This window comes from Eumetopias jubatus, unplaced genomic scaffold (assembly GCF_037043125.1).
Source record: "Eumetopias jubatus isolate StellerSeaLion01/CBP00866 unplaced genomic scaffold, mEumJub1_p1.0 scaffold_2, whole genome shotgun sequence".
Classification (NCBI taxonomy): domain Eukaryota; kingdom Metazoa; phylum Chordata; class Mammalia; order Carnivora; family Otariidae; genus Eumetopias; species Eumetopias jubatus.
Window position 1 is genome coordinate 158,119,085 of NW_028274808.1, and position 23,632 is coordinate 158,142,716.

Sequence of the window (23,632 nt, forward strand, 5' to 3'; positions counted from 1 at the left end):
TAAGTGGAGAATGAAATCAAAGAGGTGAGCCGAGAGGAGGGTGCAGGGGCGTGGGGTGTGGGCCTGGCGGCAGGTACCCAGTTGAGGGTGGGGAGAGAGAGAGGGAAGAAGAGGTGGAGGGTGGGAATGAGAATGTGTGTGTATTGAAGGGATGATTTACGTCACAGAGATGTGCATCCTGGCAAAAGAAACACAATGCTGTTGTCTTTGAGAATAACAGTGTGCATTTCTGTAAAGCCGCTGGTTTAAAATCCCTCTAGAAAAAATAAATTCAGGCTGGTGGCTGCGAGCTTCGGGGGATGGAGGAGGGGAGGACCCAGGTCATCACAGAAATGCTGGCCGAGTTCAGGGATTGAGCTGCAGCCTCTCTGTCCAGACAAAGGACTGCCTTCCTAGACACACACACCTGCAGCTGTCAGGGATGAGACCGCAGAACTAGGCCAGGGTAGGCCTTAGGGTCCAAGGCCGTGGTGACTGAGCCTTAGGTTCTCAAGGCCGAGGCTCCTGCACCTGCATTTTTCCCTCCCTGCGGTTCCTGATCCAAGGCTTTCTTCAGCTGACTCAAAGGAGATAGGGCTGTAGAGACACTGTGTGATTTAACGACAATTAAAAGGTGACTGCTGAAACCTATTTGGCAATCTCGGGTGTCACGTGACTTGAATGTAGGGATCAGTGTGACTTTTTTTGTGACTTTAGTTCTGTCCACTACTCAGGCATTGTCATGAGAGGAACTTTGATAGAAGCAATCCCTGACAACCAGCTGTTTGGACGACCATTCCCTCCACCTTCTCTACTACCGAGGAGCCCTTTATCTACATTGCAAGCACAGCCGGACGAAGCGGGGACACTGCGCCTACAGCGACGGGCCACGCCGCCTGCAGCTGTGAATGGGGTTACTGTGAGGACTGGAATGTGAGCTAAAAGGGACTATATTTTACTCATTCAAATTGGGCCATTTTGTTGTAATATGGAATGCCAGAGAATGATGTTATAGGAATGCACATCCATATTTATAAGGCTTTTTCCTATGGTGTGGGAATTCCAAGCACATCATATTCTGCAGCTCTCACACTGCCAGTGTTTAGGCTCCCCCAGATTTCTCACAGCTACCCTTTAGACCATGGCCGTGAGAACAGAGCAGAGGAAAAATGAAGTTGCTGTCCTCTTGAGTGAACTACAGATACACCCGTAGTGAAAATGAATTTTTAAAGAGAGGCAAAAGAAAAAGCATATAGAGTTAAAGACATCTGCTCTATGCAGAAGCGGCTAAGAATGGGTATTCAGTCTTTGTGTCCTTGACAGCAGCATGAGGTGTCAAAATCCTCCAACATATGACACTTCGGCATTTTTAAGTGAAACCCAGCTCCTCAGGAGTCAGCGGCTACTGAAAATGGAGGCTTTCCCCCCTGGGCTAAATAGTCCATGGACTAACAGAGTTAGCATTTTCTGACAAAGGTGTGGTATAATTCTAAAAACCACCTGCAGGCTTAGACTCCAATGTTCCTGTCTGAGTTTTATCATCAGTTGTTACCCACTTCATAGCCTGGGTCTGATCTGAAATAAGCAGGCCTCTCCCTGGTCTGTGATCTGGAGGGCTGTAAGGAACATCAAGGTCACTGAACTCCAAATGCAACCAAGTGTGAAGCTAACCAAACCACTCCGTGCTACAGCAGGTGAGCAGTGATTTCGTACAGATGGCAGACTTTAAGAACTGGAGGAGCCAGATCATCCATCATATTCATCCCCTTATTTTTCAGATGGGGATGATGAGGGGCAGAGAGCTTCAATGATTTCCCTGGAGGCCACACAGCCAGGTGGTGGGGAAGGCCGGGCACAGAATTTTTATTTCACCTATGGCCATGGAACAGCTGACTGTTATGTGTAGGGTCTTCAAAAAGGGCATCACTGTTGTTCTGGCCCCTATAACTCTCCTGTATATTAGAATTTGTTCTCCCTACAAACATGTAGTATTTTTATACTCAGGAAAAAAAAAGTCATTTTTCTTGTAAAGGGTCAATGATTTGCCACAAATTTTGGCAGGTGATAGATTCACTTGATTCAGAAAATGCAGGCTTATTCACGCTGCATTCATTCATTCTGCACTCAGTAGACAGGTTACAGACCACCACGGTGCAATGTTAGGCCGGCCGGCCGGCCGGCCGAGCTGGGATGACCACGTGTGGACACTAGAGGGCAATCTTTCCAAACGCAGTCAGTACACGCACAGTTCTGGGGTTTCCAAGGGCTGGGAAGTTTCTTAGGCCAGAGAAAAATGGCTCCCCCCCCCCCCCCCCCCGCCGCGCCCAAGATGGCATTATGATAGAAATCTCATTTCAAAAGAATGTCTTAATAATGGTGGCTAATCAGCCTGCCAGGACGTCCACTGTCAAATAGGTATCCGTGACTTTCCTCTCTCTGTTTTTAATAAACATACATACATACACAAACACGATATCGAACATAAAAAACATACATGCCTCTGACATAACTAACACCCTCATTCCATGCTGGAGTCTACGAGGGGGCGGTCTTTTATGCTGCTTACTAAGCATCAATACCAGCATAACGTTGTCATGGAAAAATGCAAAGCATTCATGCAAGTTAATAAAGTTAACTACTATTTCTATGACTTACCAGGAACATACTGCTTAGTCGACTGAAAAATAAAGCACAGTCTTTTGGGGGTGATACAGTTATATCTTAATGTCACTCCAAAAATCACATTTTCTATGATAATGGTCCCCATTTCCCTCCTCAAAGAGCAAAGCCTCTTTAGTTTTTAAAAGTATAACTAGAGAGCTGTGAGGAAGATTATGAATCCAGAGCAGAAGCAAAATTAGGCAGACCTCGGATGAGGAGGTACTGTCCAAAGGAGAGCACTCAGCTTAGTTATTCTGCTTTCCTCACAACTTTCTTTCTGTTAATAGAACTGTTGCTTCAGGGAAGTTGGTTGTTTTACATTTTAATTGTGAGACCTGATTCTTTAAACTTGTGCCTTGCAGTGTGACTCGGAATAACAGGCACTCACATATTTTTATTGAGTTTCAGCAGTGCAGAATTATATATTTTTCCCAATTCCAAATCCACTTCCTGGAGGGGCAGTGGCATGCAGTGTGATGTTAGCACAGACAGCATTTAAGACAACACACTAGTATCTAATTTTTAAAGAGCTCCTCGAAAGCCCTTATAAAATACAGCTGTTTCATGGATTGAACTCTGGAAGTCACTCCACTTGGAAAGGGCGTATTTATGAGCCAGGAGTTCAGAACTTCTTAGGAATAACAGTCCAGGAATCAAAAGACTTCACGAAGGTAAGGTAATATGGGGAGGGCGTCCACCGTTTTCTTTGGCGATCACCACCCCTTCCTCTTCTCCAACCTAGGAAAAGTGCTACACATGTAGCAGCGCAGCCAGCAAGAACTAAGAGCAGAACCTGGTTAGGACATGCTGGAATCTGAAGGAAGGGACTACGTTAGCTCTGAGGGCAGGACAGGGGCCCTGGGCCATGGCTGGCAGTAGGTATAAAGATCCAGGAACGTTCGGGTATGGTTCCAGGGTGTTAGCTATATTCAGCTGAGTGTGTGTGGACATGTAACCAAACACAGATCACAAAATGCATAGCTAATGTTCAGTAGAAACAAGAACATTTCAAGAAAATAGAAAATTTCCTTTGAGTACACTGCTTCATTGTATTGGCAGCTACTCAAGCCAGCTGTCCGCCCCCCATTCATTCATTTATACATTCGTTATTGTAGACTTGCAGACAGTTGGAAACCAGCAAACCAGAGTCCCCCGTTCGTAACTTGGATCTCCTCCAAGCCTTCCCACCTCAGAGAAGTGCTTGCTTGGGCACTTCTGTCAGGTGAGTGAATTCTACCAGGCTATCAGGCAAACCTACACGGTCAGATCCCAGGTGTCTCTGCTCCTCTTGCTTTCCCTGGATTTCCCATGATCTCAATCACATTTAGTGAGTAATTGTTTTATTATATCTTCATTATTAAGGAGTTACCACCGGAGTCAATTTTATAGAGGAAAACTGCCCGGCTCTGCAGCATGAACAGGAGGGAGGTTTAAGAGCTGCCCGGCATTCCTCCAAGACAGGGTGGCTCAGGGGGAGCCAGATTTACAAATACGGCAAATTAAATAGAGTCTTACCATTCACTGTCCAAGTATGGAGATGTGCTGTGCATGCCCTCAGCTAACAGTCAACCCTGTGTTCAGGGATTATGGGCCACATTTCCAACTCTCCCCTCCCACCAAGTCCTGCAGCTTCTCTTGGGTACCTGTCCTCATGACATGCAGTTAAAAATGAGGGAACAACTCGACAGAACAGGAGTGGAGTTGTTACGCAGGTGGGTACAATGGTGATGACGTACCTCTCCCAGGTGGACAGAAGGCTTCCAGAGAACAGAGTCAGGGTTGAGAGAGCAAAAATTCCCACCAGAAGCTCCCCTTGGATCTCCCGATCCCTTACTCAAGGCCACTCTCGGGATGTTCCCACTTCCCACTTCCCACCATCGCGGGCCCCCTCCTAAGTCTGACTTGCCAATCTCAAGCTGTCTTACCTGAAGAGTTTTGACTTTGCCCAGGATGTTGTCCTGTGACATTGCTTGAACTGTCTGCTCACTTTCTGCTCCCCCATCAGGGATAAAAATACTGTCATGGGAAAATGCCCGGGTTCCCATAGAATAGTTGAAGGACCTGGAATGCAAATCATGGGCTTCATTTTATTAGGATGATAATAATTCTTTTGGCAATTCAGCTTCCTGTTCCTTCTGATTTAGGGGACTCCCCCACAACCCCTGTCTCATTCAGAGAGCACTTCCAGCATTGTGTCCTTTTCTGCGAGGTGTCAGCCAAGTAGCTGGGTAGGAGAAAGGGTCTCCCAGAAATAAGGGAGCATGTCTCCAACACAGGTTTTAGAGCCACTCAAGGAGAGAACTCAAAGACAGCTCTTGACTTGTAGAGGACCTGGTACCCGAGGCCCTGGCTGGAATTGTAACTGGAGGAGCCCATGTCCTGACAAGCCTGAGGAGCTGCCACTATCCATTTTCCCCCAGTAAGTCCTGTCAGCAACACTTTTGAAGTCACATGCAGATCCAGAGGTAAGAGGCAAGAGATTCTCTCTTTCAGATGACAATCAAATTGTTAGAAAGACCCGTACATCTAAAACAAAGACTTGACACAGCCCAGAATTGCTGGTCGGGCCTACAGGAAGAGTCTCTGGGGCTGGACTTGAAGAGAAACGCGCGTTGGGGCAATCCCGATGGGCTTCACGCACACTGAGCAGCTCATAAGTGGTAGGTACCCAACAGTACGTTTCAGTTGAAGCGTTGTGCTTCATGGAGTCCGGACTTCCGCCTGGCGAGGGCGGGGGGGGGGGGCTGCAGGAAGAGGAGCAGCAGAAGCTCACTGTTCCTCACTCAGCCTCAGCTACTAACTGCTCTCTGAGAAGGCTGCTCCCAGGGGCAGGCAGAACCACACCCTCTCTGGGAGGCAGGGCAGGTACATTCCCATGGTGCCAGGTGCGCAGGCGGACTCTCGGGTGAGAGAGTCCCGCTCCCCTCCTTAGAGCAGGGTCTGGCCTGGAGCTTTTATCAGTGACCTGGGGCCAGCAATGGGGGGAAAGGCACCTCCAGCTGGGCCTTCTAAACTCAGTCACAGATGTGCAGTGGGCAGGGTCCTGACCAAATCTAGACAGAGTGAGGAAGACTGAGTACCAAATCCTGTCTTCGAAAAGCATATGAGGTTGAGAAACGAAAAACTTGGATGCTAGCCTCCTGGCTGGGTGACCCTCATCAATACCAGTAATAGCTGCCTCCAACCCCCACCCTGATGAAAAACCGCCGAGAGTTTGACTCCCATCATTTCAACCCCAATCCCTTGCTGCAGATGGAACTCAGGGGGCAAATAACCTTATCTAAAGTCATCCGAATAGAAGTCGTAGATGAGAAAATGAGCTGCAGAGAACAGTCTCTCACGAGCCAGCGGAAGTGTTTCAAAGCAGCGGAAGGTCTTAGAGTCTTCCCTCTAGGGAGTGAAAGAGGGTGTGGGGGGGCCAATGGGAGGGGAAGACAGGACGCAAATGCCATGTGGACTGGAACCTGGGAGGATTAGAGATACTAAATAGCTAGAAGAACGGGCAAGTTTTCAGCTAAATAACACCAGACACCATACAGCGGCAACCCACTTTATGAAATAGGAGGCACTGTCTAGGATATGAATGTGAAAAGAATTAAATACCTCCTTATCTCCCTGTCTTCAGAGACTCTGTGGCCTCTGTTACAAAATGAACAACGAGGCTTACCTAAAGAGGCTATGAAATAAACTTTTCATCTAAAGTTACAGAATCAAATCTTTTATAGGAAGTGCCATCAGAAGAGAATCAAATCTTTTAATATTCCGTCTAAACATCAGATTCCTGGCTATGATTCAGATGGGAGAAGACACAACCAACTTCATGTCTACACAGTGTTTTTACAAGTGGCTTAGACACATATACATGCTTTCAAATATCCTTACAAACACATATATACACAAGTCATTTTAGAAGCTTAATAAATGTTTACTAACAAATGTGTACTACAGTTGTGTGGCCACATCACTCTGGTGGTAGGCCAAATCCCATTCCAGTTTCTAAGGCAAACTTGACTGAATCATGAGCTTGATCTCCCTGATCCCATTCTTTTTCCAGGTAGGCTAAGAATCGACACTCTCCTACCCTTCTGTGTTACCCCAAATGTTCCTTGCTGCCAACCACAACGAATGTCCATCCATTCCTCACTTCCAGATAATCACATTGAAAAACAGAGAAAAATGAACAGCAATGATAGCAGTAGTGATAATCACAATAATAGTGGCAGTCACAATGGTAATATTAATACTGGCTAGATTTTATTGGACACTTGCTATGTCCCTTTCGTATGTGCTAACCTCTGTAGTGTAATATCTGAGTCCTTTTGACACATAATATTTAAACTGTATGTGGTAGGTGCTAGTATGAAGCGTATTTCCAGAAGAGGAAACTAAGGCTTGAAGACAGTGGGTGACTTGCAATGAATGAAGTGACTGTATACATGTGGATCTGTTTCTGGCCTCATTTCCATTGGTCTACTTGTCTATTTTTACTGCAATAATCCCACTCTGTCTTAATTACTACAGCTTTTTAATGAGTGTTGGTATCTAGTAGTTTAACTTCTCCAGCTTTGATTTTTTTTTGTCAAGATAGCTATTCTTATCTCTGCATTTCTGCATAAATTTACATACATATACACTCTTCAACACACTCCTAGAATTGCTTTTGTGATGGCATTAGATCTACAGATAAATTGTGGGATAACTAACATCTTTACAATACTTGATATTTTAATCCATGAGCATCAGATATCCCTTCATTTGTTTAGATCCCACTTACTTTCTCTCAATAATGTTTTGTAGTGTTGTGTGTAGAGGCTTTATACATATTTTGATAGATTTATTCCTACATATTTGATGTTTGTGAACCGACCGCAAATGGCATAGCCTAAAATTTTTATTTTTTAATTGTTTATTGGTGGAATATTAAATTACAATTGATCTTTGCATATTGTTCTTAAAACTAGGCTTAGCTAAATTTATTAATTATAATAATATGACTTGATTCTTTCGGATTTTCTACGTATATAAGCAGGTTGCCTGTGACAAAAGGCGGTTTTGTTTATTTTAAATCCATCCTTCCTTCCTTTTTTCCCCCTCCCTTCCTCTCTTTTTTTGGTCACATTGCATTATCTAGGAACTTCACAGAGTTGAAGAGAAGTCGTGATTGGTAGACTCGTCATGTTCCTGAACTAAGCAAAAATGCATTCAGTATTTTACCATTAAGTTATGTTGTAACCTATAGAGTTTTTGTAGGTTATATCACTGCTTCTTCGAAAAGACAGGCAGTCTATCATCTTTTATTTATAGCTGATATTAGGATTTTTCTCTTTGCCTTGGTTTACAGCAGTTTTACTCTCTTGTGGCCAGTGTGATTTTCCTTTAATTTATCTAGCTGGGGATACATAATACTTCCTAAACCTGTTGCTTGTGGCTTTCATCAGTTCTGGAAAATTCTCAGCCTTCAAATACTGCCTCTACCCCCTTTTTCCTTTATTCCTCCTCTGGTTCTCTGATGTTAGAATGTCTCCCCATGAGTCATATGTCCTCATGCTGTTTTCTGTACCTGTCAATTCTTTTTACTCAGTATGACTTAGTATGGATTTTTTCTTTTATTTTTTTTTAAGATTTTATTTATTTATTGGTCAGAGAGAGAGAGAGAGGGTGCACAAGCAGGGGGAATGGCAGGCAGAGGCAGAGGGAGAAGGAGGCTCCCCAGTGAGTAAGGAGCCCAATGAGGGACTTGATCCCGGGACTCTGGGATCATAACCTGAGCTGAAGGCAGACACTTAACCGAATGAGCCACTCAGATGTCCCTTAGTATGGATTTTTCTACTGACCTAGACTTCAGCTCATTAATTCTCTCTTTAGTTGTATCTAATCTGCTGTTAAAACAATCTATTGAGCACTTAATTTCAGTAGCGTTTTTCATATCTAGAATTTCAATTTGATTCTTTTTAATAGATTCTAGTTCTCTGGCAAAATTCTCTATCTTGTCAACTATTTTATTGAATGTATTGATCACAATTACTTAAATATCTGAAACTCCAGTATCTTTATCATCTTTGGGTCTACTTCTATTATTTTGTTTTTCTCATAGTCTGTTTCTCAACTGGTAATTTTTTTATTGAATTCTATATATCAAGAATGAAACATTATAGAGGCTGGTTTCTCTCCTCCCAGAGAGGACTCACCCACTCCTTCAGCCATTAGTGGAGGAGAGCAAATCACCTCAATCCTATTAGGGACTGAACTGACCACAGCTGGTTAGCAATCTTTGTAAGGCTGAGACTACCTCTGCTTTGTCCTCACTTCTAGGGTACAGGCCTCCTGTTGTCTCACCTGACAGCCTGGGTTGCTTCCTAAGGTCCCCCTCCTTGGTAGACCCCAATTTTCATCTTTCCAACATCACAGACTGTCAAAAACTCTGCCTTGCCTTTCAGCCTCTATCCTTGTGCAGCTTTATCAAAAATTCATCAGAAGGAAAACTGTTGCCTAGATTTAGATTCTTTCTTCCGAGTTCCTCTTCTCTTGGGGATTTCAGTTCTTCAAGTCCTGGCTGTCTCGGCAGCCACAAACTCCAGTTTTTGTATTCCAGGCTCCAGAAGATTGCCGACAGCTCTGCTGTCTTCTCCTCTTGGCAGTCACTCTCAGGCTTTTTTTTTTTTTTTTTTTGGTCTCTTGCTCTCCACCAGGAGTCACCTAATGCCCACAGGGGAGAAGCAATATGCAGGAAGTTGGGCTCAATTCAGTGGGCTTCCATTCTCTCCAGTATCTCGCTGTTGAAGTCTGATGCATTTGCAGCAATGAGATGCCTTTAAACAGATGTCTTTGTTCAAATATTCTATCTGCATTTCTAGTTGTTCTTGGTGGGAGCACTGATTTGCAACATGCTACTTCATCACAGCCAGAAGCAGAAGTGATTAAATAACTTTTTGATATTTATGAAGTTTCTACATTTGTCAGAACCTACTTATTTATATGGCTATGACTCTTAAGAGGATTACTTTTCAAAGTGAGCAAAAACATTTCTACCTTTTTCTTCTTAGATCTAGTTTTTGTCCTATTTTAAAGCTCTAAGAAACAGTGGAGGAGAATGGTAACTGGTTTATTAGTTATATGAATGAACACTCTCTTCTAAATATTTCAGTTTACATAATGCAAATTAACATTAAATCCTTGGCAAATTGTCTAATTTTAAATCTTTGGTGATCATGGTTACCAGTTCCGGTTCCAAACAACTCTACAATGTAGATTATTTCCTTTTCTCTGAAGGGGAAGCTGAGACAAAAAGTAGGTAAAAACACTGCCCAGAGTTCCAGAATTTGAGACAGGGCTGAAAATCAAACTGAATAGGCCACGTGTGGAGATCTCAGCTTGAAACTATGTTCTTATGAACAAAGAGTTTGGTGGAATCATTGTCCTTAACAGCTGGGAACTAGGAATTACATGATTGGGAGGTGGTGGGGCAATTTAACACAAATTGTACCTTAGCAGAGTTCATCTGGACTTCTTTATTCTTGACATTTAAAGATCTTTCAGAACTGATTGCGAATCAGGCCAATCCTCCCCTTTCCTTTTATTATGAGTGAACCTAGAGGCAGGGCCTTGAGCCTCAAAGCTGCGACGTTCCCTCAGGCTTTATGTTCTCAAAAGAAAAAAAAGGCACTTGCTGTGTGGGAACCTTCTCTTCCCATGCCAAGAATACAGAGCAGCCTCTTGATCATGAGAAGAGATATATAAAGACCTCTAAAATCCCCCAGATTTTTAACTTTTAAATGAAGGACTGTCAATACATTTAACAGTCCTTTAAATTTAAACAAGATCTAAAGTCAAATGCAAAGCACCTATAGTAAAAACAAACTCTAGAAGGAAAGAAAGAGGCCCACTTGGGAAATTTGTAACAGCACGGGTCTCTGAGGAAGTCTTCATTAGTTCAGGGAAGAATCACAGCCATGCCTTATAAGAGGTCAGAAAAATGGTCCCTTTGGACTTGGAGGTCTGGGCAGTAGAAGTTCCTGAGGCCCTAGGGACAGAAAGCATGGCTGAGATGTCATAACTCTCATTTCTGTATCTCTGTCCTGGCTTTGTTGCTGTTGTCACTGATGTTATTGTTATTGGTGGAGAGGTTCAGGTTTCAAATATCTCTTCAGAGGCCTCCAATCAGCCCACAGAGCCCAGCTTTTGGTCTTTCCCATTCATTCTTGGCTGACTCTGACCATTATCCTTTCAAAGGCATAGACAGTGGAACAACCCAAGGTCACTCCTCTGGTTTCAACAATCGCTTTTTATTTTTTATTTTTTTAAAGATTTATTTATTTATTTGAGATAAAGAATGAGAGAGATAGAGCACATGAGAGGGGGGAGGGTCAGAGGGAGAAGCAGACTCCCTGCCGAGCAGGGAGTCCGATGGACTCGATCCTGGGACTCCAGGATCATGACCTGAGCCGAAGGCAGTCACTTAACCAACTGAGCCACCCAGGCGCCCAACAATCACTTTTTAAAACGGTCTGTGTGACTCCAATACTACACTCTCCTCTCCCCACATGTCCAGCTACATAGTGGACCCTGCTACTTGGCTGTCCCACTGTCTGCAAACTCCACATCAATGAAATCAAAGTCATCAGTGTTTCCCACAAAACTCCCATTTTTTCCTGTTTCTTTGTTACCATCACCCCTCAGGCTCTGTGCTGTATGATTTTATGTGAGGTCAGGTCCAGGTTAGGGGAAAGCTGTGGTGCATTAGACCCTAATGAGTAACATCAGAAATTCTTCAAAAACAATGCAGAAATCAATGGGTAGGACTGAAAATCCTGAGCTCCCAGACGACTTCAAGCCTACACTCCATTCTGCCTGCACACGCTCCTCCACCCACCCCTGTTGCTCGGAGGCTCGGGCTGCTGCTCTGCACATCTCCGATGGCTCTCTCTACAGGGGAACCAGCAGCTGAAGGGGCGCGCTAATCCAGGGCACCGTCTGCACTAACAGATGGCAGGCCTTGCACAGCCGACAGTCACTGCTCATGGGCCCTTCTGTGACTACGCAGTCCACGACCTGACTCTCTTTGGACAACAGAAGCTGAGGGCCCGGATGAGAGGGAGACTTGACCAAGACAGAACCGAAACCAGAACGCAGGCACCTGAGTCACAGCTGACGGAGCTTTCTATTTTAACATGGTGTTTGTAGATGTTTGGATTTCTTTGGGAACAAAGACGCTATGTGAACAACAGCTGCTAGACTATGACAAGAAAGTAAGAGACTCCCTGGTTCACCCACGACTGCAAATCTTATACAAAAGAAGGTGAACCAATTTTATTGCTTAAATACCAAATCTGTGAACACCAAATGAGATCCCAGCATCCGTGAATTTTTTTTAAAGGTTTTTGTTTTTATTTATTCATCTGACAAAGAGAGCATACAAGCAGGGAGAGCGTCAGGCAGAGGGAGAAGCAGGCTTCCCGCGGACCAGGAGCCCGATGCGGGACTCGATCCCAGGACCCTGGGATCATGACCTGAGCTGAAGGCAGATGCTTAATGACTGAGCCACCCAGGTGCCCCTAAAGATTTATTTATTTGAGAGAGAAAGAGAGAGAGAGAGACGGGGTGGGGACAGAGGGAGAGGGAGAGAGAGAATCCAAGCAGACTCCATGTCCAGTATGCAGCCCAATGTGGGGCTCAATCTCATGACCCCAAGATCATGACCTGAGTTGAAATCAAGAGTCGAGGGGCGCCTGGGTGGCTCAGTCAGTTAAGTGTTTGCCTTTGGCTCAGGTCATGATCCCAGGGTCCTGGGATCGAGCCCCATGTTGGGCTCCCTGCTGAGTGGGAGGCCTGCTTCTCCCTTTCCCGCCACTTCGTGCTCTCTCTATCTCTCTCTCTCAAATAAATAAATTCTAAAAAAAAAAAAAAAGAAAAAAGAAATCAAGAGTCGGACACTTAACCAACTGAGCCACCCTGGTGCCTCATTATTCTCCTTTCTGTGTCTATAAATTTGACTATTCCAGGCACCTCATACAAGTGGAATCATACATTTGTCCTTTCGTGTCTGGTTTATTTCACTTAGCATAATGTCTTCAAGGTTCACCCATGTAGCATGTGTCAGAATTTCATCTTTTAAGGCTGAAAAATATTCTACAAGATGTATAATACCACATTTTGTAAGCCCATTCATCTGTGGATGAGCATTTTAATGCTGCTATGAACACTGGTATTAATCAAGACTTTTAAAAATGTGTAACTATAGCATCCTGACTTATAACTATGTGTAGACAAGGCTAAAAGATAAATAGGTGTTCCCCATGTCCTCATTTCACACCAACGATCTGACATCACTTTCATATCCTCTACCCAAATTAAATAGTCACTGTCTGTAAAGATTAGTAGAGACTTTAACAGGACAAAAGAAGAACAAAGGAGAAGGAGAAGAGGGAGAAAGAAGAATTTCTTGACATTTGCCTAAAATCATGGGAAATTTGGAGGTGCAATGCTTGAAATGCTGACTGTGATATCTGAGTCACAGAGCCACAGCCCCTAGGGTTCCATCCTGACCCCATACGCCCCAGGAGGCTTAAACACCATGAACAGGACTACTAACTGGAGAGGAAGAAAGCGTTCTTCCTCCTTTCAGAGGAAGAAAAGACTCTTCTTCCAGGAAGCAGGAGGAGCTGTGTGGGGGCGATAGGATTTGAGGGGGACTTTGAAGGATGAGTGGGGCCTGAACAGAGAGGTTGGCACCGGGCAGTCCATGGACAGGAAGAGCCCAGAGAGGATACTTGGGGAATGGAGAGGTGTGTCTTCCAGGCTGCTTGAAGTAGGGTAACGCTTATGTGAGTGCTTGCACAATCCTCAGTGCTTTCCATATCCTACCTCGTTTAATCCTAACAGAAGCTTCATGAGGTAGGGCCTAATATCCCCCCCACTTACAGATGGGGAAACTGAGACATCTAGAGATATAGTTCCTGCCCAAGGCCACCCAGCAGATTAGTGGGAGAACGAGGTTTGAGCAGTGGGCACCTGGGTCGAGTCTGAGCACGAACTCCCTGCACTACAACACGGCCTCCGATTCACAGAGCCAGAGTCATTTGGGGTCCCGTTGTGCAGAGCTTTAAGTGCCAGCAACCATTGCAGCTTCCTCTGGGGAGATTTTAACAAAAGGGAACTGCTGGAAGTTTCTGTACTGGCAAGTTAACGGCTCTAAGGTTGATGCAGAGTTTGAGAGGAAGCGGAATTGGAGAGGACTTCAGTTGGAGATCATTTGCAGATGTCAGTCATATTCCCACAGGCTGGAGGTAAAACCGGGCCACAGTGACAATTATATGCTCACTGGCTCTTCAGCTGCCGTCAGGGGTTCTTCCATCTACTTCGGAGCTCTCCCACACACGTCTTTGTGTTCAAGAACGGATCCTCGAGCGGCCGCTGTCCCCCTGGGTGGGGGGCGGGGCAGAGAGCACCATGCCAGCAACTTTCCTCCAGAGGTCCAGGAAAACAAAGCTCTTCATACCATACTTGCAGTGACTTTAGAAGGCTGAAGTCATTTTAAAATTAAAAATAATAGGGGCGCCTGGGTGGCTCAGTCATTAAGCGTCTGCCTTCAGCTCAGGTCATGGTCCCGGGGTCCTGGGATCGAGCCCCACATCGGGCTCCCTGCTCAGTGGGAAGCCTGCTTCTCCCTCTCCCACTCCCCCTGTTTGTGTTCCCTCTCTCGCTGTGTTTCTCTCTGTCAAATAAATAAATAAAATCTTAAAAAATAAATAAAATTAAAAATAATAAAAATAAAAGCTTCTACTGAGCAGAGGTTAAATGTGTGAACTTTATATTGTTTTTGGTGTGGTTACTAGCATAATCATCCAGGTCTATGTATTATAGCACAGTGGGACAAACCATTCAGGCCTCAGCTGAGTTTTCTGAAATCTTTGACAAATTTAAACGCAGAAATGGGCCCTTCAAATCAGCCCTGTATTTTGATCTATGTGCTGCCAAAGTGCACCCAAGAGGACTATATTATTTATCCTTAAATAGCCTTTTACAGCTTCTCGGTAGAATTATGACAGTCAGTCTGGCTGACTCTGGGTAAATAAAAGAGAAGGAGGTGGAGTTGGAGAGCAAGAGCAGTGTGTCTTTCTTCCTCTCCTTCCAAACCCATAATAACTTAGATCAAAGGGCTTAAATGTAATAAGATGTAGGTAAAACAGGACCCCCTAAGCCACTCCAAGTCTTTCTAAGGGCTAATAATCAATAGTCAATTCTGTTAGAATAGACTCAACATATTAGAAGCCTCTGGCCTCCAGTTAGTAGTCCTGTTCCTGGTGTTTAAGCCTCCTGGGGCATATGAGGATATGAAAGTGATGTCCTGCTTACAGGCACAGCCACAGCCATGGTCCCTACATCCTTGAGCACCAGCCACATCAAAGTCCAGGAGAGAAAGACCAACTGGCCAGGTGGGTCCCATGCTCATGCCTATTTCTCTTGCTGTATTATGGTATGGCTACTCTAATCATGCCTTAAATGAGAAAGAAGATAAAAGTGCTGCTCATACTGTAAAGTGCCACACAGCCATGATTCCAACAATAATGGCGTCCTCTTAAATCCACCACAGTACGAGGAGCTGCATGAGGGCAGAGATCACGCCTGTTACCTTTGTTTCTCCCATAGAACTTCATACAATAAAATACGTAAATTTTTTCAGTGGAAGAGTAAATGATTAATCCTGTAGGAAGAGTCCGTTTCCCAGATGGGTAGGTCACTGAGGGAATGGAAAGCTTGAGGCAAACATGCTGATGAGAGGAGAGGAAGATTTTCACACCATGGGCATTTTTCAGGTACGGCAGGCCTGTGCATAGTGGTGGGCCTCTGTCAATGGGTGGGTGAGTGAGAAGGACATGCATCATCTGAAAAGGCTTCTTCTGGGCCTCCTTTTCTATTCAGATCAGGGAAGTGCTCCAGGCTCTGCTTCCCCCCTTCTGTGTCAAACCCTCTCTCTCTCTCACCGAGTTTTCCTGGATTCATGCTCTGTCAGATGCAAGCAACGGAAACTAACTCTGTCCTACTCGACTGAAAGAAAATTTACTGGAAGAAGAGTGGGGGCTTGAAGAACCAAGGAAGCTAGAGTCCAAGCCTGAAAAAGACATGAGTAGAACTGCAGAGGTGCAGGCACTGGGAGGCACAGCAGCCGCTGCGCCGTGGGAAGAGCCTGCTTATGGGCACAGCCACAGCCGTGGTCCCTACATCCTTGAGCACCGGCCACATCAAAGGCCAGGAGAGAAAGACCAACTGGCCAGGTGGGTCCCATGCTCATGCAAGGCTGCACTTGGGGGAAAGTGGAGGATCGGGCCCTTTGGCTTCTGTCCTAGGAGCAGGCACTATGTCTTATGAGAGGCACACACAGAGGCAAACTTGATGACATGGAAAAAAAAAACAACTATTGGGAAAGGAAACTGGATGCTGACAGCTGATTACCAAAAACAGCCACTGCACCATGCTTCTGATGCTGTGTCTTGATTCTCCTTTCCAACTTAGCCCACCCAGATGGACAACGCCTCTGAAAAGCACTCTGGTGTTTTGATTCTGCTTCTCTTGCAAGAGGGTTGACTTTCTTTCTTGGTGGTGTGTGACGCTGCCTGACAGCCAGGGATGCTGTTCCCCATGCTACTGGGATGCCTAAGCCCTGGGCCTCCAGACTCTCAGGTACGGCAGATAATCTATTTCTTTACTGTTGAAGACACTAGTTGTGTTTTTTGTTACAGCTGAAATCATCCTACAGGATGATGCAGCCTTCTAGCCACTACTCTACACACGAGGCACATCCTAAGATCACTGCCAACATCTAACCTCGGAGCGTGAGCCTACACAGGGAAATTCTCCACACCCATAAAAGGAGAAGGCTTTCTGCAGCTGCACTGTTCACACATCTCAGGCCAGCCCCCCTACTCCTTATCCTTTGTCTTTTTTGGATAAGCATCATGTAATTTGGGACCACAGATATTGGGTAATTACCATAGCAATGATTTGGGATTCACTTCAGGAATAAGGAAATATAATTATAGTCCCATTGCAGCTTGTTGCCATGACAACAGGGGCAATTGCAATTGATCAGCAGTTTTCTTCTAAATAGATCCGTGAGTCTCATTCAAATGAAATGCTAAAGAGCAATTAAGTATCCTCATCAGACAAACTAGAGTTGCTGGAAGAGACTGGAGTCAGATTCTATTTTGTGTGGCATCTTGAAGGCACATGCCAGACTTTGGTATCCTATGAAAATATATGGTGCTCCACAGGCTATGGAGTACCAATCACCTAATAATTACAACAGAAACAGGATAGGTCAAAAAAATTCAAGGAAGAGGAGGGAATTTTGGAATCTTAAAACACACCCTCTTAGAACTGGAAGTCAAAGGGTCATTTACTCCAGCCTCTGAGCTCAATCCTGTGTCTCCATCGCATAGGACGAGCAATTGTCTAACCTGCCCGTAAAGTTCTGTAAGGTTTGCATGTGGTCTGTTTCCACAACTCAGTTGCTCCTCCTGAAGAAAGACCTTTTCAGAAACCTCTCTAGTCACCATTTCTGAATCAATTTAGTCTTGGTCTATGCTCTGGAAATAGAAAACTAGTACCAACACCCTCTTTATCTCAGTAATAATACTACCCTGCATTTGTAAACTGCTATTTTATAGCAGATAGTGGGAATATCACATGTGGGTTTTTTGGTCCTCATAATAAGCTGGGGAGAGAGCATATCCATTTCACAGATGAAGGGGCTGGCTTGGTCAAGATCACAGAGCTCAGGAGTGAAAGAAACCGCATGCACAAGAGACCCTGACTCCCGCTCTGTTGCTCTCCCACACGCTGTGTCAACAAGAACTGCAGATCCATCAACCTCCATCCCCTCTATACTTACTCCACCCGGCTCCACTCGTTCTCTGGCTTAGTGCCTAAATTTCATGCATTGAACGGTCTTGTGCCTCTTTTCTAGTCCCTGTTCAATCAGCACATCCCAGGTTCCTAAGGGTAGAGTATAACTGCTCAAGTCACTAAGTCTTTTCTGACTTCACCTTCTGAAAAGCAGCAAGGCCGAGTGATCTAAGGTACCACAAGGGTACCAGGGAGCCCAAGCTCCATGGCAATCCCACCGATGACATGTTGTCTTACTACATTGTGTCAGTGGCTCAGGAGAACAGTGAGCCTCTTTACCGTGGTGGGAAACTAAAGGATGTACATGAACACTGAACATAGAGTGGGAAGAGTCAGTATGGCAAAAAAGAGCAGTATTTGCACATTCAGTATATGAATAATCTGAATGCCTGCTAAGTGCTAGGCACAGTTCTAGAGGTTGGAAATACAATGAATACCCATGCAGGCCTACCCTTATGGAAGGGTAAACTGTGAGAACAATGGCAGGGAGGCCTGATCTAGGCTGAGGGAGGCAGAGTAAGCTTATTCCCCGAGGAAGGCACATTTGTGAAGAAAAATGAAGGATAAAAGAGTAATGAGTTGGGTGAAGCAAGTGGAGATGGGGGATGGGGTTGTTCCAGACAAAAGGCCGGCCACATGCAAAATCAGCTGACTTGGATTCTGTCACACCTCTAACACTAACAGCACCGCACTGTGATCTCTTCAAGTCTCAGTGTCTCCATCTATAAAGTGAAAGTATTGGATCAGAACTAAAAATTACCTTAGACTTTTAACACGTGTGTGTGTGAGTGTGTGTGTGTGACTACTAAATAAGGGTGTAAGTAGAGAGTAGGATTTATATTTCCTTTTGTGTGTATGTGTGTGCAGAGGGGCTGCATGGGGTCAATCACCGGCAATTTTTTCTTCTTTTTACAGTCCAGATGTCTTTTTTTTTTTTTTTTTTTTTTTTTTAAAAAGCATCTATCCTGCCATGAATTCAAAGGAATGGATTCTAGCAGCTCAGGCCCCTTTCTGCTGGTTCTAAAAAAGTGTGCTTTTCTGGGAGGAGCAGGCTGGCACTTGAACCCAAGGACCTTTCTCTTTTGCTTCCTTCTTTTTCTGATCACTTTCCTTCACACGTTTCAGGAAGCTATCTTGGCTATTAGAGGGCTTAATATGCTCAATACAAAACATAAATTCTCTTGGCAAGCATCTTGTCCAACAGGACCTACAGCATTCTGGGTAACGTTGCAGACACTAACAGTCTTGTCATGGTGACTTGTGTGGGGCAGTCCTTTTTGATGGAACCCATTCCCTTGATGTCTATACTATCACCTTTCTTATAGATCCACACGTGTGTGGCCAAAGGAACAACTCTACATATCCTAAAAGCCACAGGCAACCATTCCAATAGGCACTCTCAAACATGACCTGCAGCTTCTCCCCAGGTCCTCTGTCCCTTCAAGCCAAATGCGTCCCTCCGTCCTGGGCACTCAACACCCTCAAGCAAATGGGCACTGCTGCCTCTCCTTCCAACCAGCCTGCTCTAGTCTGCAGTGATGTCCTAACTTCAAAATTACCCTTTTCTGTTCTCCCCCACATTTCTACCTCCTATTTTGGGAATTTAGAAGAGGAGAATAAGTCCTGAATCTCCCCTGCCAATATGAACTTATCCCCTCAGCCAGATACGACCTCATCAATGCCACATCCATTACTTTGAAACAAAATCTTTATTAAGATATAATTCACATGTCATAAATCCATCCTTTCAAAGGGTACATTTCAATGATTTTTAGTATATTCAAGGAATTGGGCAACTATCATCACCACCATCACCTAAGTTTAGTTTCTGATCATCCCCCAAAGAAACTCCATACCCATTAACAGTCACTCCCCCAACCCACCCCATGCCTGGCAACCACTAATCTTTCTGTCTCCATGAATTTGCCTATTTGAGTCATTCATATAAATGGAATCAGGTGGTATTTTCTAACTTCCTTCTTTCACTTAGCATAATGTTTTCAAAGTTTATCCATATCATGCCACGTATCAGTATTTCATTCTTTTTTATTCCCAAATAATATTCCATTGTATAGATATACAACCCATTGTATTTATCCATTCATCTTTTTTTTTAAGTCGGTATGGATGCCAACATGGGACTGGAACTCAAGACCCCAAGAGCAAAAGTCCACATGCTCTGCTGACTGAGCCAGCCAGGCACCCCTATCCATTCATCTTTTGATGGACTCTTGGATTGTTTCAACTCTTTGGCTATCATGAATAATGCTGCTATGAACATTTGTGTACAGGTTTTTGTGGGGACATGTGTTTTCATTTCTCTTGGGTATATATCTAGGATTGGAATTGCTGGGTCATATGGTTACTCCATGTTTAACATTTTGAGGAACTGTCAAATGATGGCTGTAACATTTTACATTACCATCAACAATGTATGAGGGTTCCAATTTCTCTACATTTTCACCAACACGTTACTGCCTTTTTTTTAATTATTATTATAGCCTTCCTAATGGCCATGAAGTGGTATCTCATTGTGGTTTTGATTTGCATTTCCTGGATAACTAATGATATGATGTTGAACAAGTATTTTTTCATATGTTAATGGATCTTTTAATATCTTCTTTGGAGAAATGTGTATTCAAATAGTTTATCTATTTAAAATTGTTTTGGTCATCTTATTACTGAGTTATAATAGTTCTTTACCTATTCTGAATATGTCTCTTATCAGATGTATGATTTGCAGATGTTTTCTTCCATTCTGTGGATTGTCTTTTCATTTTTTTTTTTAAGATTTTATTTATTTATTTCACAGAGACAGAGAGAGCACAAGCAGGGGAAAGTGGCAGGCAGAGGGAAGGGGAGAAGCAGGCTTCCCGCTGAGCAGGCAGCCCAATGTGGGACTCAATCCCAGGACCCTGGGACCATGACCTGAGCCAAATGCAGACACTTAACCAACTGAGCCACCCAGGTGCCCTGTGTTTTCATTTTCTTGATGGTATTGTTTGTAGCACAAAAGTTAGTTTTGATGAAGTCCAATTTACCAATTTTTTTCTTTTGTCGCCTATGCTTTTGGTACCTAAGAAATCACTACCTTAATTATGAAGATTGACTCCTTTGTTTTTGTTTAAGAATTTTACAGTTTTAGCTTTTACATTTAGGTCTGTAATCGATTTTGAATTCACTTTTGTGAATGGTGTAAGAAAGGAGTCCAACTTCATTCTGTGGCACATGGCTATTCAACTGTCCCAGGACCATTTGTTGAAAAAGACTATTCTTTACCCATTGAATTGCTTGGCACATGTGGTAACGATCAGTTGACCACAAATATGAGTGTTTACATTTGTACTCTCATTTAAATTCCATTGATCTATATACCCTTATGCCAGTCCCACACGATATAGGCTACTGTAGCTTTGTAGTAAGTTTTAAACTTGAGAAGTGTGAGACCTCCAAGATAGTTTTGGTTATTTGGGGTCCCTTGCATTTCCATATGAATTTTAGAAGCTGCTAGCCAATTTCTGTAAAAACGTCAGTTGTGACTTTGATAAGAATTGCACTGAATCTGTAGATCAATTTGAGGGAACTGCCATCTCAACAATATTGTTTTCTAATCCATGAATGGGGATGTCTTTCCATCTATTTAGATCTTTTTAAATGCTCTCAATGGTATTTTGTTGTTTTCAGTGTACAAATCTTGTGTTTTTTATTTTTTTACTTTTTTTTATTTATTTTCGTTTTAGTAACCTCTACACCCAACATGGGGCTCAAACTAACAACCCTGAAATCAAGAATTGCATGCTCTTCTGACTGAGCCAGCCAGGCACCCCTTGTGTTTCTTTTATTAAATTTATTACTAAGTATTTTATTCCTTTTGATGCTATTGTAAATGGACTTGTTTTCCTAAGTTCATTTTCAGATTGTTCATTTCTAGCGTACTGAAATACAACTGAAACACAAAAAAACTCCAATCTTGTATTCTGCAACCTTGTTCAACCTTGATTATTAGCCTAGTAAGTTTCTTGTAGATTCCTTAGGATTTTCTATATATAAGATCATGGCATCTGTGAATAGTTTTACTTCTTCTTCTTCTTTTTAAAGATTTTCTTTATTTATTTAAGAGAGAGTGAGAATGCGGGAATGGGCAGAGGAAAAGAGAGAATCTCAAGCAGACTCCACACTGAGCACAGAGCCTAATGCGGGACTTGATCCCATGACCCTGAGATCATGACCTGAACTGAAATCAAGAGTAGGATGCTTAACCAACTGAGCAACCCAGGTGCCCCTAGTTCTTCCTTTCTAAGAATGATGCCTTTTATTTCTTTTTCTTGCCTAATTATCCTAGCTATAATCTACAGTACAGTACTGAATGAACATCCTTGTCTTGTTCCAGATCTTAATAGGAACACATCCTTCTTTTACCATTGAGTATGATACTAGCTGTGAATTTTTTGTAGCTGTCCTTCCTTAAGTTAAAGAGGTTCCATGTTAGTCCTAGTTTTGAGAGTTTTTATCATGAGAGTGTGTTGGATTTTGTCAAATGTTTTTTCTGCATCTATTGAGATGATCATGTGTCTATGTCCTTTATTTTATTAATATGGTATATTACATTGATTGATTTTGTATGTTAAACTAACCTTGCTCTCTGGGGGTAAATCCTGCTTGATCATCATGTAGAATCCTTTTTATGTGCTGCTGGATTCAGTTTGCTAGGATTTTGCTGAGGATTTTTATGTCTATATTCATAAGGGATACTGGTCTGTAGTTCTCTTTTTTGTGATGCTTTTGCCTGGTTGTGGTTTTAAAGTAACACTGGCCACACAGAGTGACTTGGAAAGTTCCCTCCTATTCTATTTGCCACATTCATTCTTACATGTAAGTCTGCTCATGCCATTCCAGATCTGAAATGTTTATGCCTTGCCCATCAACCATTCCAAGTCTTGTCCATCACTTGGAGCCAGTTCAAGGCCTCCTCATTCCTGAACATTTTCTTGACTGCCCCAGTCCCAGAATGAGCTTACCCTCCCTGAAGCCCCTTCAGTTCTGAATGTGCTTATAGCTAGCACTTACTATAAGGAGCTGGAGCTGAGATGATATAGTAAATGCTGGGTGTGAGGTAGAAAGAAACTAGAAGCAGGACAAGTGGAGTCCTAGTGAGCAGCAGAGCCTCAGGAAGGCAGCTAAGGCAGGAAGACACCCAAGTCTGGTGACCCAGAACCAGTAGAACAACTCAGGACCATGTGACTAACTCTCCGGTAAGGCTACAGCCTCTTGAGAGGCAGAATAGTGGATAGTTAAGAATGAACTCTTTACTGCCTAAATACTGCCTCAGCAATTTACCAGCAAGTCACTCTCTAGCCTTAGTTTTCTTATCTTTGAAATGGCAATAGTGTCAGGAACAAGACAAGAATGCCCACTCTTGTCACTTTTATTCAGCATCATACTGAAAGTCCCAGCCAGAGCAATTAGGCAAGAAAACTAAATAAAAGGCATTCAAATTGGAAAGGAAGAAGTAAAACTGTCATGATTTGTGGATATGATTTAATATATAGAAAACCCTAAAGACTCTACCAAAAAAAACAAAAAACTGTTAGAATTAATAAATGAATTCAGTAAAGTTGCGGGATACAAAATCAATATACAAAAACCTGTTACATTTTTATACACCAACAATGAACTATCAGAAAGAGAATTAAGAAAACATTCCCATTTACAATTGCATCAAAAAAAAAAAAGATACCCAGGAATAATTTTTTTTTAAAGATGTATTTATCCATTTGAGAGAGAGACAGAGCACACACAGGGAGAGGGAGAGGAAGAAGCAGACTCCCAGTTAAGCAGGGAGCCTGATGCAGGGCTCGATCCCAGGACCCCGAGATCATGACCTGAGTGGAAGGCAGAGGCTTAACCAACTGAGGCATCCAGGTGCCCCTCCCCCTCAAGAATAAATTTAACTAAGGAGGTGAAAGACCTGTACACTGAAAATAATAAGACATTGATAAAAGAAAGTGAAGAAGACACAAACATAATGATATTCTGTGCTCATGGACTGGAAGAATTATTAAAATGTCCATACTACCCAAACCTACAGATT

General features: G+C 43.4%; 1 protein-coding gene across 2 annotated transcripts in view; it reads right to left on the bottom strand.

Moving 5' to 3' along the window:
- The window catches only part of CRACD (capping protein inhibiting regulator of actin dynamics), a 256,557-nt gene that overhangs the window by 23,718 nt on the left and 209,207 nt on the right, over positions 1 to 23,632 (bottom strand). The window contains exon 7 of one of the 2 annotated variants that reach the window (XM_088021156.1): positions 4,566 to 4,701. The exons of the other annotated variant lie outside the window; for it this stretch is intronic. Within the exon in view, the coding sequence (XP_087877282.1) occupies positions 4,566 to 4,701 (136 nt within the window). The remainder of the gene's footprint in view (positions 1 to 4,565; positions 4,702 to 23,632) is intronic. 2 annotated transcript variants of the gene reach the window in all.